The 15550-nt window shown below is 37.6% G+C and overlaps 2 protein-coding genes across 2 annotated transcripts; both read left to right on the top strand.

The window, feature by feature from the left end:
• The first annotated feature begins 3212 nt into the window (after positions 1-3212).
• On the top strand, positions 3213-4148 carry LOC116897938 (olfactory receptor 187-like). The gene has a single exon (XM_032899338.1). The coding sequence runs from the start codon at positions 3225-3227 to the stop codon at positions 4146-4148; it is 924 nt and encodes a 307-aa protein (XP_032755229.1). The 5' UTR covers positions 3213-3224.
• Positions 4149-14611: 10463 nt separating this feature from the next.
• On the top strand, positions 14612-15550 carry LOC116897937 (olfactory receptor 183-like). Its single transcript, XM_032899336.1, has one exon. The coding sequence runs from the start codon at positions 14627-14629 to the stop codon at positions 15548-15550; it is 924 nt and encodes a 307-aa protein (XP_032755227.1). The 5' UTR covers positions 14612-14626.

The raw sequence follows: 15550 nt of genomic DNA, 5'->3' as shown, positions 1-15550 counted from the left end.
GTGGTTGGCTGCAGCATCTGCCTTTGTATTTGTCAGGTTCTGACAGAGCCTCTCAGGAGACAGCAAGTGCAGGCTCCTGTCAGCATGCACTTCTTGGCATCCATGACATTGTCTAGATTTGGTGTCTGTAAATGGGATGGATCCCTAGGTGGGGCGGTCTCTGGATGGCTTTCCTTCAATCTGTGCTTCAATTTTTGTCCCTGTATATTCTTTATAAAAGAGAAAATCTGGTTAAATTTTTGATGTGTGTGGTTGGCCCTATCGCTCAACAGGGGTCTGTGCCTAACCACTAAATATGGTCTTTACAGGTTCAATCTCCTTTTTGTTGATCATTTTGGCTAATGTCATCCCCACTGAGTCCTGGGAACCACTTGCATCCCTGGTATCAGGAACTTTCAGAAACTACCACCAATTCCCACTCTCCCACAGATACAAATCTCCATTCAAATTCCTCACCCTCTGTACTTCTTCCTTATCTCCTCCCACTCCTGATCCTGCACCTTTACATCCTCCCGACTCTTCTCTCCCTCAACCTCCTATGATTATTTGATTCCACCTCCTAAGTGGGAGTGAGGCATCCACACTTTGGTCTTCCTTCTTGGGCTACACGTGGTTTGTGAATTTTGTCGTGGGTATTCTGAGCTTTCTTGGCTAATACCAACTTATCAGTGAGTATATACCATGTGTGTTGCTTTGTGACTGGATTTCCTCACTCAGAATGATATTTTCTGGTTCGATCCAGTTACCTGCAAATTTCATCAAGTTATTGTTTTTAATCTCTGAGTAATATTCCATTGTGTAGATGTACAAAAATTTCTGTATCCATTCCTCTGTTGAAGAGCATCTGGGTTCTTTCCAGCTTCTGGCTATTATAAATAAGGCTGCTATGAACATAGTGGAGCATGTGTCCCTGTTATGTGTTCGAGCATCTTTTGGGTATATGCCCAGGAGTGATATAGCTGGATCTTCAGGTAGAACTATGTCCAATCTTCTCAGGAACCTCCAGACTGATTTTTAGAGTGGTTGTACCTACTTGCTATCCTACTAGCAATGGAGGAGTGTTCCTTTTTCTCCACATCCTTGCCAGCATCTGCTGTCACCTGAGTTTTTTATTTTAGTCATTCTAACTCTCATAAGATGAAATCTCAGGGTTGTTTTGATTTGCATTTTACTGATGGCTCAGGATGTTGACCATTTCTTTAGGTGATTCCTTGCCATTCAGGATTCCTCAGCTTAGATTTCTTTGTTTAGCTCTCAACCCCGTTTTTATTATGTTTATTTGGCTCTCTGAAGTCTACCTTCTTGAGTTATTTGTATAATTTGGGTGTTAGTCCTCTATTTCATATTGGCTTGGTAAAGATCTTTTCTAAATCTATAGACTGCCATTTTGTTCTATTGACATGTACTTTGCCTTACAGAAGCTTTTCAATTTTATGAGCTTCAATCTGTATAAAAGCTTTTTCTTAAGTGTCCTACAGTTAAAAGACTACAATAGTCAGAGACCACAAAACACTTGCAAATTCTCCTCCATACTTTTCAGAACACATAGCATCACAGCATAGTCATCTCATTTCCACCATTTGCTATTTTCTTTTCCTTTTTTTTTCTTTTTTTTCAGAGCTGGGGACCGAACCCAGGGCCTTGCGCTTGCTAGGCAAACACTCTACCACTGAGCTAAATCCCCAACCCCCATTTGCTATTTTCTGATCACATGAAAAAAAAATACTTTCAGCATGCCATTAAAATGTTCTTGTATTTTCTCCTGAGTTCAAGGTTTATTAATCAAATAAAACTAGCCCAGGACAGAGGGCTGTGAACGTTTGACTTCTTGAAAAGAAATCAATCACATTTCAGATATCAAACACAGAGATCTCCAGGGTGTGCTTGGCCATTTTCAGTCATTAAAATTCTTTTATTCTCAACACTCAGGGATCTCTTGTCACTTACCCCCAAAGATTCTTTCCTTTGCCTTCTGACAGCATATTAATCTGTTTTATTCTTAATAGCTTTCATGCATTAAAACCACATTCTTCAAATACCTCATTCAGTTCCAGTTTGTATTATTACTGTGTCTTTCCTTTGGTTTTTCTTTGATAACATGGTCTCGTGAAATGATTGTTTTTTTTTTTTCAGGAGCTGGGGACCGAACCCAGGGCCTTGCACTTCCTAGGTAAGCGCTCTACCACTGAGCTAAATCCCCAGCCCCGAAATGATTGGTTTTTACACAGATATTCTGTGGGCATCATAGTAATTGGCTGGTAAAACATGGTCACAAGAAGAATAGAGCTAGGTCATTAATGTTAAACCTTCAGTAAACTAATGCTACTAAATGTACCTTTCATGTTCAGTTATTAGGGCCAAAAGACTAGTGTATCTTAATTGTGAAACCCATTTTGAAAAGACCATATTCATAGTCAACAAATGCTCTTTTCATCCCATTGTATGTGGTGTGTCGCAGTATAACAGTGGGTTGATATTACAAGTTCTTACAAATTTATCACTTTGTTTCCTAGTCATTTGTGAGGTCCAGTCACATATGTTTCAATAACTGTATTTGCATTCAATTGCACATGAGGATATTTTATAAAGGTTGCCCAGTAGATTATTGTTTATAAACTCCTAAACAACTTATGATCTTAAAATCTACAATTTGAATATATGTTCCCAGTCATCTCTGCAATACACAGAAGACGCTAGATACACTAAAAGTTTTCTATACTACTGACATCTAATTCCCTTACCAGAAACTGTTTTCTCCACTTCCTTATAATAAATTTTGAAAGACATTTCCAAGCTACTATATTGTAATATTTCACTTTATTAAAGTATTTGAATTGACTAAGACCCTTCAGTTTAATTCACTGTACAATCTAGATTCTTAAAACATATCTCGCCTTGATTATGACCCTGTAACAGAAGCACAACATTCACACATAACCAATGTGTAATTTCATATACTTCACAAAAAATTAAAACCTATCTTTTCTTTAACTATATTAATGACTTCAAGATTTTTATGGGAATAATAAAGTGAAATAATATCTTCAATTTGAATAAAAAATTTTAATTATATAGTGATACTAAATGAGATAGGGTGGTCTTCCTGATAAGGACATAGTTCTGTTTTAAATTTTGCTACTCAACATTTTATTTTACAAAATTTGGTGACTGCTATGTGACATCAATCATTTTTCATTTCAGGGACATCTAGTAAGGACATAGGGATGGAGAACAAAACTCTGCTCATTCAGTTTGTCCTTACAGGACTTGTTCATCTACCCCAGTGGAAAATCCCCCTCTTCCTGCTGTTCTTGGTCATCTATCTCATCACAGTTGTGGGCAACCTTGGTCTGATCACTCTCATCTGGAATGACCCTCACCTTCACATCCCCATGTACTTATTTCTTGGGAGTTTAGCTTTTGTGGATACCTGGTTATCTTCCACAGTGACACCAAAGATGCTACAAGACATTTTCGCCAAGAGTAAACTGATCTCTTTCTCTGAATGCATGACACAATGTTTTTCATTTGTAATGAGTGCAACCACAGAATGTTTTCTCTTAGCAGCCATGGCCTATGATCGTTATGTAGCCATATGCAAACCTTTACTCTACCCAGTCATCATGACAAATAGACTCTGTGTACGTCTTTTAACATTGTCCCTGGTAGGTGGATTTATCCATGCCTTAATTCATGAAGGCTTTTTATTCAGACTAATTTTCTGTAATTCTAACATTATATACCACTTTTATTGTGATATTATACCACTGTTAAAGATTTCTTGTAACGACCCTTCTCTCAATTACCTGATGCTTTTTACTTTTTCTGGCTCCATTCAGGTATTCACCATTACAACCATTCTTGTCTCTTATACACTTGTTCTGTTTTCAATCCTGAAGCAGAAATCTATCAAAAACATAAAGAAAGCTTTTTCCACCTGTGGAGCCCATCTCCTCTCTGTGTCTTTGTACTATGGCCCTCTTCTATTTATGTATGTGCGTCCTGCACCTCCACAGGTAGATGATCAGGATATGATGGACTCTGTATTTTACACAATCATAATTCCTGTACTGAATCCAATTGTCTACAGTTTGAGGAATAAGCAAGTTAAAAAATCCCTGGCAAAATTTTTGAAGAGAAATATTTAGATTTCACATTATTATCGGTTGTGCTCCTTTTAAAACATGGTAAACTTGTGCAGGTTGATGTGGCTACTTTTTCTACATTGTCAAAATGTTTTTTAAATGAACCTAACCTAGAAATCTTGTTGTGGTTATTGTTGTTGTTGTTCTTCTTGTTGTTGTTGGTCTTTTGTATGTGTATGTATGGTATGTAGGCATTCTTATTTGTGAATTGTCATGTTTGATCATGGAAACTTGTGCAGAGGTCAGAGGATGTCTTACTTAATTACTCTTATTTTCTTAAAAGAGTGTCTTTCACTGAGCCTGGAACTATAATTTTAACTTGCTAATCACAGTTTCTGCCCTCCTCATCACTGAAATTGCAAGCATGTGTGGAACCATGATCTGCTTTCATTGGAAACCCTTCCCGTACTCACATTTGGATATCACGTTGCTAGGGATGCACCCACAATTATTTATCTTGAGCAGCTACTGCTCTTTCCAAGTATACATACCCTAGTCCCCCAGAATTAGCATTAAGTGAACTCTTGTTTATGAGTCTATTTCTTTAAAAAAATATATGAAGTGATTTTTTTCAATTATCCAAAGACTTCGTATAATAAAATAAATACAACAAAAATAAAATTAAAACTCTTTAACAGGTTTGTATGTTATTTATTATGACATCATAAGTACATTAGTTGTTGTAATAGAGTAGTTTGTATGAAAATAATATGTATATGATGTCATGGACAATTTTGAGAATCATAGAACACTTCCCTGTTTTGATGAGGCAATACTATGTCTCTGTCAACACATGCAGATCTTGGGATTGTTGCTAAAAGTTTGAAAAGGTCTTTTATTAAATTCTGTGGGGAAATGATGATTCATCCAACAATTTCACCTGTGTTTTCCTCAATGAAGGACAACGACATGGAAGTACAAGTGTAAGGTTAAGACTGGGCAGACTGTCAAAGCATGCTCTGTGGTCAGTGTGCTTGGGAAGGTGAAGACAGGCTCACTTAGCCCATCATCTGTGTTGTCTTTGACATTCTCTCCAGTTCTGTTCTGTGTCTTATAAGCATCTAGGAAGTGTCAGTCAATCAAAACATTAACAGTTTTTATGAAATAAACATGGGAGGGGTTTTTTTTTTTTGAGGAAATGTAGCAGTGGAAGATGAGAAATTGATCCCAAATAGCATAGATTTTATAATAAGAAATTAACTAGGATTTAAATGGGTTACCTAAGGGTTATTATAGTGTACAGTTGAAGAGACCATATTCTAAATGTATATACATTAAACTCAAGTAGTTGTAAGATACAATGTCATAGTCAATAGTGGTTGTTGTTGTTTTGTTTCATTTTTGGTTTTATCTGTTTGTTTTGGACAGGTGCGAAAAGAGGAAATTACACTCTATTCCTATGTGTATAAACAATGGAAAACATTTTTTTGCAATGTTACAACCTTCTCTTTTTAACTCTTTCTACGACGTGATTTTGATTAAATCTTTCTTGAATAAATTTTAGTGGAATTTTATTGCTAATATATATGGACATGTAAAGATACAGTGATGTAAATATGTATGTATTTGTGTGAATTCAGAGTTTATATGTTATGTGATCTTGTCTGTGAGTATGACTGTATTTTTAGAATATTAAATCATATTAGATTCCCACATCCTATGTTTGTTTACCTTGGAAATGTGTGAGGTTCTTTCATAAGACAGAAATTCTTATTCTGCCATTTGGAACTATTGACAGGTTTTGTGAACTTTAACTTATGGGTCATATGGAAGATATTTTTAATAAACGCATCCGGTCGAAAAAGATTATGAGACTCTGAAACCACTCTTTTGCCCCATTTTTGTTCTTTAGACATGAAATGAACAGTTTTGTCTCCCAGTGCAAGTGGACTGTGGTGCAAGTCTCATAAGAGAAGATTAACAACATACTGAAACCTCTGAACTGCAAGACACAGGGAACCTTTCTTTTGATGAGTTGATTTATCTTGGCCTTCTTTTTCTATTTGTGGAAACCTAGGTCTAATTTAAACATGAAATTATACACGTTTTTAAGGAAATGGCCAAATTGATAAATTTTATATAGCACTTATTATAATCTCAAAGAGTATATTGCTAATTTAAAGTATTTAAGAGCTTATTTATTGTTCATGGGTTACATTTGACCTTGCATCATACTTAATTTTGGCTACATTCTTGTTTAGATTACAGTTTAAAGTATTAAAACACTTTCCACTTTTTGCCACACACAGTATTGTGGTTTGTAGACAACAAGCCTTAAAGAAGGATTCATGAAATTAAAATTCATACTTCATATGAAGAAGGAAATAAAAATTTATGGCTCCTCTTGATAATATAATGATCATAGGCAGAATGTTGGATTGGCATAGATGCATCCAGTCTACTTGTCTTAAGTCTTTATGGCAAACAAAAGCAGCATATACTTATAAAATAGTATTCCTCTTATAATTAAACATTTCTTTGTGTGTGTGTGTGTGTGTGTGTGTGTGTGTGTGTGTGTGTGTGTGAGGAAGCTATTCAATCTTAATATTGTTTGATAAAAACATATTTTAACAAATATCATTATTGTTTTTATTTTGGATTTCAAGTTTATAAGATAAGAGCAGGGCTTATAATCCCTAATAGAATACTCAAAGCTGCAGGAAAGCAATGTCCAAACTGCTCTGAGTTCAAATAGTGCACAACTTCATTGTTATGTTCAGAAACCATTGTTGCCTTGAAGTCATGCACCACCTTTGACTCTTTAATCTCTTCATTCCCTATCCTGCTATGATCTCTGAGAAATAAGCGCCATAGTATGATATAGGTGCCCCATGTAAGGTGGCAAATATTATAGTCTGTTATTCCCTATCCCTCAACCAGTTGTGTGAGTCTATGATACTTGCTATCTAAACCAAAAAGAATTTTTTCCGATCAGGACTGAGAAATGCATTCACCTGTAGAAATAACAATAAATCACTAAGACTCAGTGTAATACTATGACCATTTAGGACAACAATAGTAGTAGATTCTTCCCATAGGGCCTATGATCTGTCTACAGGTACTAGGTACAAGGTAATAATGACAGGTATGAGTTTTGATACATGGAATCATGAATGTGCCTTTGGTATGATAAAATAGGATTCATACCATTATTGTACAGGTATGCATGTCTTATCAGATTTGTTATAATTATAGATGCAAATGTTCACTGATCAAGACTGATAATTATCTTTCTCCTAGAGCAGTATATGTAGCATCTTTCAGAACAGTGAAGTGTAGCTGGAAGATTTGAAGCATCCAGGTGTGTATAGCCAAATTTCTGAATATTCTGTGATGTAAGTATGTGGTATTTTCAGCAGTTTGATTTTACCGTATTCTGGGGTTAACCAGACCCATGGCAATAGCCTTTAATCTTTGCAGATCTATGGGACCTCACTGTTCAAGAACTCCAAGAATGGGTAAACAGTTACCCGCAATGGAATTTTTATTTTCTAGCCTGTGGTGTTTAATAGGAGCCTTGTCAATCCATTATAGGGTAATATGGTAACTCACTTAAAGAACCCCCTCTTTCTCTTTACTTTCTAAGTACTTGTAGAGAGCTGCGACCTGCTGTGCCTCAAAGATAGCTCTGGTTTCCGCCTTCCACCCTCCCAACCGTGAGTGCTCCTTGCAGTAAACAAGTCCTTATTTGGCTTTGTCTGCCTGGCCCGCTAGCTTCCATACAGTGACAGCCTATCTACATGACCCACCTGCCTTGCTAGGACTGGCCAGTGCTAGCTATTTAAGTGTGGTGCAGGGCGTTCCCCCGGAAGATAGAGAGTCAGAAGAGAGAGAGAGTCAGAGAGAGAGAGACTCAGAAGAGATAGAGGTCAGAAGATTGTATCAAGGTTCCTGAGTAAAACTGCTTGAAGAAGATCTCCTGTGACCGTGTCTTCCTTGCTGGTCGAGGTTGGGCGCGGCAAGAACTCTAATAAATGAATAGAAATCATGGAAGGAATACCATTCATGATAGCCTTAAGATATTACTCATCTTTTATATAAATACTGACACAAACATTTATGATTTTTCCTCTTTTTTCTTTTTTTTTATTGGATATTTTCTTTATTCTTACTTCAAATTTTGTTCCCTTTTCTGGCTTCCCCTCTAAAACACCTCCATCTCTTGCCACAACCCCTGCCTACATAAGGGTGCTTCCCCACCCTTCCACCCACTCCCTCTTGCCTTCCCACGCTGGCCTTCTTCTACACTGGAGCATTGAGCCTTTCCAGGACCAAGGGTCGCTCCTCCCATTGATATCTGACAAGGCCATCCGCTGCTACATATGTGGTTGTAGCCATGGGTTGCTCCATGTGTACTATTTCATTGGTGGTTTAGTTTCTGGAAGATCTGGGGTATCGGGTTCATTGATATTGCTGTTCTTCCTATGGGGTTGAAAACGCTTTCTGTTACCACAGTCCTTTCCCTAGCTCCTCTATTGGGGACCCCATTCTCAGTCCAATAGTTTCTGCTGAGCATCCACCTCTGTAATTATCAGGCTATGGCAGAGCCTCTCAAGTGACTGCTATATCAGACTCCCGTCAGCATGCACTTCTTGGCATCCCCAATAGTGACTGGCTTTGGTGACTGCATATGGAATGGATCCCCATGTGTGGCAGTCTTTGCTCCATTCTTTGTCTTCATATTTCCTCCTGTGAGTATTTTGTTCCCTCTTCTAAGACGTACTGAAGCATTCATACTTTTGTCTTTCTTCTTCTTGAGCTCCATGTGGGCTGTAAATTTTATCTTGGGTATTCCGAGCTTTTTGGCTAGTATCCACTTTTCAGTGAGTACACATCATGTGTGTTTTCTTTTGATTGGGTTACCTCACTCAGAATGATATTTTATAGTTCCATCTATTTGCCTAAGAATTTCATGAATTCATTTTTTAATAGCTAAGTAGTACTCCATTACTACTCTCATGTAGCACTCTCTATTTCCATTCTTCCATTGAAGGACATCTGGGCTCTTTCCAGCTTCTGGCTATTATAAATAAGGCTGCTATGAACATAGTAGAGCATGTGTCATGGTTATATGTTGGAGTATCTTTTGGGCTTATGCCCAGAAGTGGTGTACCTGGGTCCTCAGGTAGTACTATGTCCAATTTTCTGAAGAACTGCCAGACTTATTTCCAGAGTGGTTGTACCAGCTTTCAATCCTGCCAAAAACGGAGGAGTGTTCCTCATTCTTCACATCCTCTCCAGCATGTGCTGTCACCTGAGATTTTGATCTTTGCCAGTCTAACAGGTTTCAGGTAGAATCTCATGGTTGTTTTGATTTGGATTTCCCTCATGGATATTGATGCAAAAATACTCAGTAAAATTCTAGCAAGTGGAATCAAAGAATACGTCACAATGATCATCCATGATGATCCAATAGGCTTCATCCCAGGGTTGCAATGATGGTTCAATATGTAGAAATCCATCAACTTAATCCACTATGTAAACAAACTCAAAGGAAAAATACCACAGGATCATTTGATTAGCTGCTGAGAAAGCATTTGACAAAATTGAACACCCCTTCATGGGTGTCTTGGGAAGATCAGTAAGTCAATCCCCATACCTAAACATGGTAAAAGCAATATAGAGCAAACTAATAGTCAATATAAAACTAAATGAAGAGAAACTTGAAGCAATTACACTAAAATAAGAGGCTAGACAAGGCTACCCATTCTCTCCCTACCTATTCAGTATAGTACTTGAAGTCCTAGTCAGAGCAATTAGACAATAAAAGGAGGTCAAAGGAATACAAATTGGAAAGGAAGAAGTCAAAATATCACTATTTGCAGATGATGTGATAGTATACTTAAATGACCTCACAAATTCCACCAGTGAACTCCTAAGCCTGATAAACTACTTCAGCAATGTCACTGGATATAAAATTAACTGAAACAAATGAGTAGCCTTCCTCTACTCAAACGTTAAACAGTCTGAGAAAGAAATTAGTGAAAGGACACCCTTTCCAATGGTCACAAGTAATATAAAATACATTATTGTGACTCTAACCAAACAAGTAAAAGATTTGTATGACAAAATTTCAAGTTTCTGAAGGAAGAAATCGAAGAATATCTCAGAAGATGGAAAGACCTCCCATACTCTGGATTGACAGGATTAATATGGTAAAAGTGGCCATCTTGCTGACACAGATGTTGATGTAAGTTAAAACCAGTAACCTAAATCACCAGACCAGTTTTAACTTGCTATGGTGTCCACCAAATGTCTTGTATGTCAGATAACCCCTAATTCATTATAGGAAAGTCAGGTCTCATGGTCACATGGTAGCCTGAGTTTGCACATTCAGGTTCAGTGAAGGCCTATGATGAGTGCAGGTTGTTTCCCAAAGCTCACTATTCCAACCAAGGATTTCAGGGTTTTGTTGTATCCACAAAACTTGTCAGTAGCCTCAAACAGTGTCTCCTTCAGCTGTTCCTTTCTGGAGCAACGATGGAGTTGGTAAGTCACAGGATCACAGCACTTTGTACAGCTGGTTAGGTTTGCTCTATTCATCTTTTTGTTCCCCTTTATCTAAGTTACACACAAAAGTGTTGAGTTTTCTAACACTTTTCTGTTTTTAATTTTTTATTATATATTTCTTTGCTAGTATTTCAAAGGTTATTCCCCTTCCCGGTTTCCTGTTCATAAGCCCCCTTTCCCTCCCCTTCCCCTCCCCCATACGGGTATTCCCCCTATAAATTCCCCTTATTGCCCACCCCCATATTCCCCTGCACTGGGGGTCCAACCTTGGCAAGACCAAGAGCTTTCCCTTCCACTCCTGCCCCAACAAGGCTATTCTCTGCTACATAGGCAGTTGGAGCCCTGGGTCAGTCCATGTATAGTCTTTCAGTAGTGTTCTAACACTTTTCAAATGGGCTAGTGTAAAAAGAACAAATGAGGCTAATACACATTTAATGCTTCTGTGGTGTTTGCCACTTTTTGATGTGAAGAAGTTCTGGATGCAGTAGGTCTATCTGTCTCTGTCACTGTCCTTATCTCCTCCCTCTTGTCCATCTCTCCCTCCTTTCTTCCCTCCTTCTTGCTTTCCTCTGCCCTCTCTCCTTTTTCTTTGCCTACCTCACTTCTTTTCTTTCTTCCTCCCTCTGTTACCTTATGGCTTCTCACCTACACATATGAAATAATAAACTCCTTTGGTCTCTGAATTTCATTTGTTGAAATTTCTTGACCCAAACCTGAAAGCCCAAAGCAGTTTCAAAGATCATTGAGTTTCCGAAGATCCTATACTCGAAAACCAGGCTCACTAAGAGCTGAGAAAGGTTCCTTCACTCTAGTAGACAGCCCCATATTATCTGTATCCGGACCTAAAAATTAATTATTGTCTAAACTAGGAGTGTCCCTAGTGATGAGAAATAGTATTACGAGGGCTCTTCAAGCTAATCCCTCTTCAAGCTGGGATTAGGCACTGTCTATGGATATTCAGAGTGTAAAAATCTGTGATGCTCATGGAGCCATTGGACTCATTACTTGTGTCCAATCCACATTGAACAGCAGGGCAGCGCTGCACTTTGTGCTCAGGGAATACTTGTGATCTCAAGTGAGACATTCAGTTCTCCTCTCAGGGCTGCCATTGGTTGACCTTGAGGTACAGAAAAATATACAGTTAGCGTTTTCCCCCTGCATTTATGGAATAAAAGCTTCGAAACACCACAGCCATAAGAACTGCTACCAGGCTTCTGTTGTACACTGCTAAGTTCTTGGCTGCTTTCAAAATCCCAACACTTTAAAGACCTCTACAACCTCTCTCATAATATGGGTAAGAGAGATGATTTCTGCCATAATATGAACCCATTGTCTGAAGAGTTAAATGCTCTTTAAATTGTGGTTGATTTATGTTTAGCTTACCAGAACTCAGGTTGGTATAAAATAAATTAAGAACAATAAATGATTATTGATTAATTTTTGTTCACAAATATGCAGAAGAAAAATAGTTTAGCAATTATTTGTTTTGTTAGTGGTGTTATATTGGATATTGAGCAGTAAATTCAGTTTTCTTGAGCTAAGATCTTGATTTTAAAGACCTAAGTAACTATTGTTCTCATATATGAATTTCTTCTCGTAATTCCATTAAAAGTGATTACTTTCTGTATTTAATTAAAATCTTTAAGACTGGTTAAATAAATACAATTCCCCTATATTGTTAAGCTCTGAGAATAATTTATTTGAAAATATTTTCAAATACATACACATAGAGAAAGACGCACACATGTGAGAGCAACAAGTAGAGGCTGTATGTTTCACGAAGGCATACATAGTTGATATATAAATAAGCATATTTGTGGCTTCATGTAAAGAAATACATTCCACAGAATACTTCACTTAATGACTGAAAATATTGACATCCTATGTATCTCTTGTATAAGGATTAAATGTTTGTCATAATCTTACTCTGCCAGACAAAAAAACAATATTGACGAAAATGCTATCAAATAAAACCAGAAAGATATCTAAAGAACAGTTCTAACTTCAGTTTTAACATCATAAAGTATGGTTTAAATATGCAAAGAACTATGAGTCAAACATGTATGTGGGTTATTGTAGTACATGATTTGTGACATACAATTTATCCAATGCCTTTTAGAAACACAAATTAATAGAGAAATGTATCTTAAATGTTTCCAAAGGAAAATAAAAAGTACTCAGAAGTGGTTGTAATCAAGCAATCAGAGAAGAGCAGGGAGAAGAGAAGACAGACATCAGCATAGGCTTGGGGGGCTGTCCTGCATTCAGCTTCCATCCTTCCTGTGCTAGCCCTATTTTGTTGCTTCACATTTATTCTGTTCATTGTGTTTTTATGAGACTCCAGTTTTCTTTCACATTTTCATGCATGAAATTTCCCTTTCCTGCACTTTTTCTCCTCTTGACATCTCCCTTTTATCCCCTCTGATTCATTTATCAAACAAGTTTCACAGTTATCAGTTTGTAAATTACAAATGGGCAAATGTGCAGTTTACAGCTTGCCCCACTCTCTTTGGCTCTCCCAGAGCATCTTTCTTCACTGTGGAATTCCTGCTGCCACTCACACAGTTATTGCTATACTTTGACATTATCTCCACTCTCCGTGAAGTCCCTACGTTTCTTAATTTCAGCAACCAGGGATCTCTACTGCTTATCCTACTAGAGCATTGTTTTGACAGTAAAATTTCACTTGGTAATTCTTAATATCTGTCTTTCAGGCCATAATCCACAACTCCCTAGTTGAATGTAGATTTGTATGTTTTACGGATTAGTTATTTTTTAAATTGTCCACATCTTTGAGTATGGGGATCACAGGCATGTATGACTTTGATCAGGGTTTTTCTGTTCATTTTCCCCCTCATTTTTAAAATTTATTTATTCACTTTACCTCTCAATATCAGCCCTTTCTCTCTTCCCAGTACCCACTCAAGCAAGTTCTCCCCCACATTCTACCTTCCCTTCTTTTTCTGAGACTTTTAAGATGGGGAATCCCCCTTCTGTGTGTCACCTTATACACTAATACCCTCCACTCCCACCCCATGCCTACCTCTGTACATAAAGTTGCTGAAGGACTAGACACACACTCTCTTACTGAAGCCAAACAATGCTATCTATTTTGGGGTGTGGGATCCACAGGTAGGCAGGCAGGAAACAGGCCCTGCTCCAGTTTTGGGGGAACCTATATGAAGACTGAGCTGCTCATCTGCTACATCTGTGCAGAGATCTTAGGTCCACCTTATGCTTGCCCTTTGCTTGGTGATTCAGTATCTGGGAGCCTTCCAGGGTCCAGGTTATTGAGTCCCTGTCCTCTTCAGGTTTTCAACCCTTCTCCCAAGTCTTCCCTAGGACTCCCCAAGCTTCATCTAAGGTTTGGCTGTGAGTCTTAACATTGCTTTCCATTGGCTGCTAGGTGGAGCCTCTCAGAGGTTTCCTTTCTTATCTTTCCTTTGATTCTAACTTGACTCTGTTACAGAAATTGTTACAATGCAGTTGGATGACATGAAAAGACAAAAGGGAATCAAGAATGTCATTTAAGGCAGAACACCACACCCACAACACTTTATAGATAAAAGAAGTTGGATCATTCTGGAAGGTGCAGGGCCTAAATTCTCCACATTCTTGCTTGGAGGTTTTTTGTTTGGTTGTTTTTCTTTTTGGCTATGAGTTTTCATTTCTCTCGTTTCATAAGAAAATCTAAGATGTGTAGGATTGAGTGAACAAATCTGTAAAACACACACTCTGTCTAGCCAAGAGCCACGAAGTACAAGATGGGTAAAAATTAGTTTTATAGAGGCTTTTAACTTCTTCTACATAGCTCCTTCAAAACCTATTTTTAAAAATAAATAAATAAAATGATATACTGATATGGTTATTAGTCTATATCAAATGTACTCTCTAAAATTTGATTGATAAATCCTGGTGAACATTCTTTTTCATGTGTTTTATTTTAGGGGCTATCCATTGAGGATTCAGAAATGAAAAATTCAACTGTGTGGACAGAGTTTGTGCTTACAGGGCTCACAGAGTCTCCAGAGCTACAGGGCCCCTTGTTCTTGTTATTCCTGGTAGTCTATCTCATCACTATAGTAGGGAACCTTGGTCTAATCGCTCTGATCTGGAGTGACTCTCACTTACATATACCTATGTACTTCTTTCTTGGTCATCTGGCTTTTGTGGATGCTTGTCTATCATCCACAGTGACACCGAAGATGTTACTCAATTTCTTACAGATGAGTAAGATGATTTCCTTCTCTGATTGCATGACACAATTTTTTTTCTTTGCCGTCTTTCTTACTACAGAATGCTTTTTGTTGGCAGCTATGGCTTATGATCGCTATGTAGCCATATGCAAACCTTTACTTTATCCAATGATTATGACTAATAGACTCTGCATATGTCTATTAGTCTTGTGTTTTGTAGGTGGATTTCTTCATGCTTCGATACACGAGGGATTTTTATTTCTATTAACCTTCTGCAATTCCAATATAGTACATCACTTTTACTGTGACATCATGCCATTGCTCAAGATTTCCTGTACCGACTCTACTCTTAATTTTCAACTGGTATTTGTTTTTGCTGGAATAGTTCAAATCTTCACCATTGTGATTGTTCTTGTTTCCTATACTCTAGTGCTGTTTACAATTTTGCAAAGGAAATCTCTCCAAGGTATAAGGAAGGCATTCTCAACCTGTGGTGCCCATCTCTTATCTGTGTCTTTATACTATGGGCCTCTTCTCTTCATGTATGTTTTCCCTCTATCTCAGGAAGCAGATGATCAAGATATCATAGACTCTGTGCTTTATGCAGTCATAATTCCTGTGTTAAATCCAATTATCTATAGCCTGAGAAACAAGCAAGTCATGGATTCTCTGAAAAAAATATTACAGAAAAAGGTTTAG

The sequence above is a fragment of the Rattus rattus genome, chromosome 4 (assembly GCF_011064425.1).
Source record: "Rattus rattus isolate New Zealand chromosome 4, Rrattus_CSIRO_v1, whole genome shotgun sequence".
Lineage (NCBI taxonomy): Eukaryota > Metazoa > Chordata > Mammalia > Rodentia > Muridae > Rattus > Rattus rattus.
Note: the sequence above shows the minus strand (reverse complement) of the source record. Positions and strands in the feature narration are given on the sequence as shown.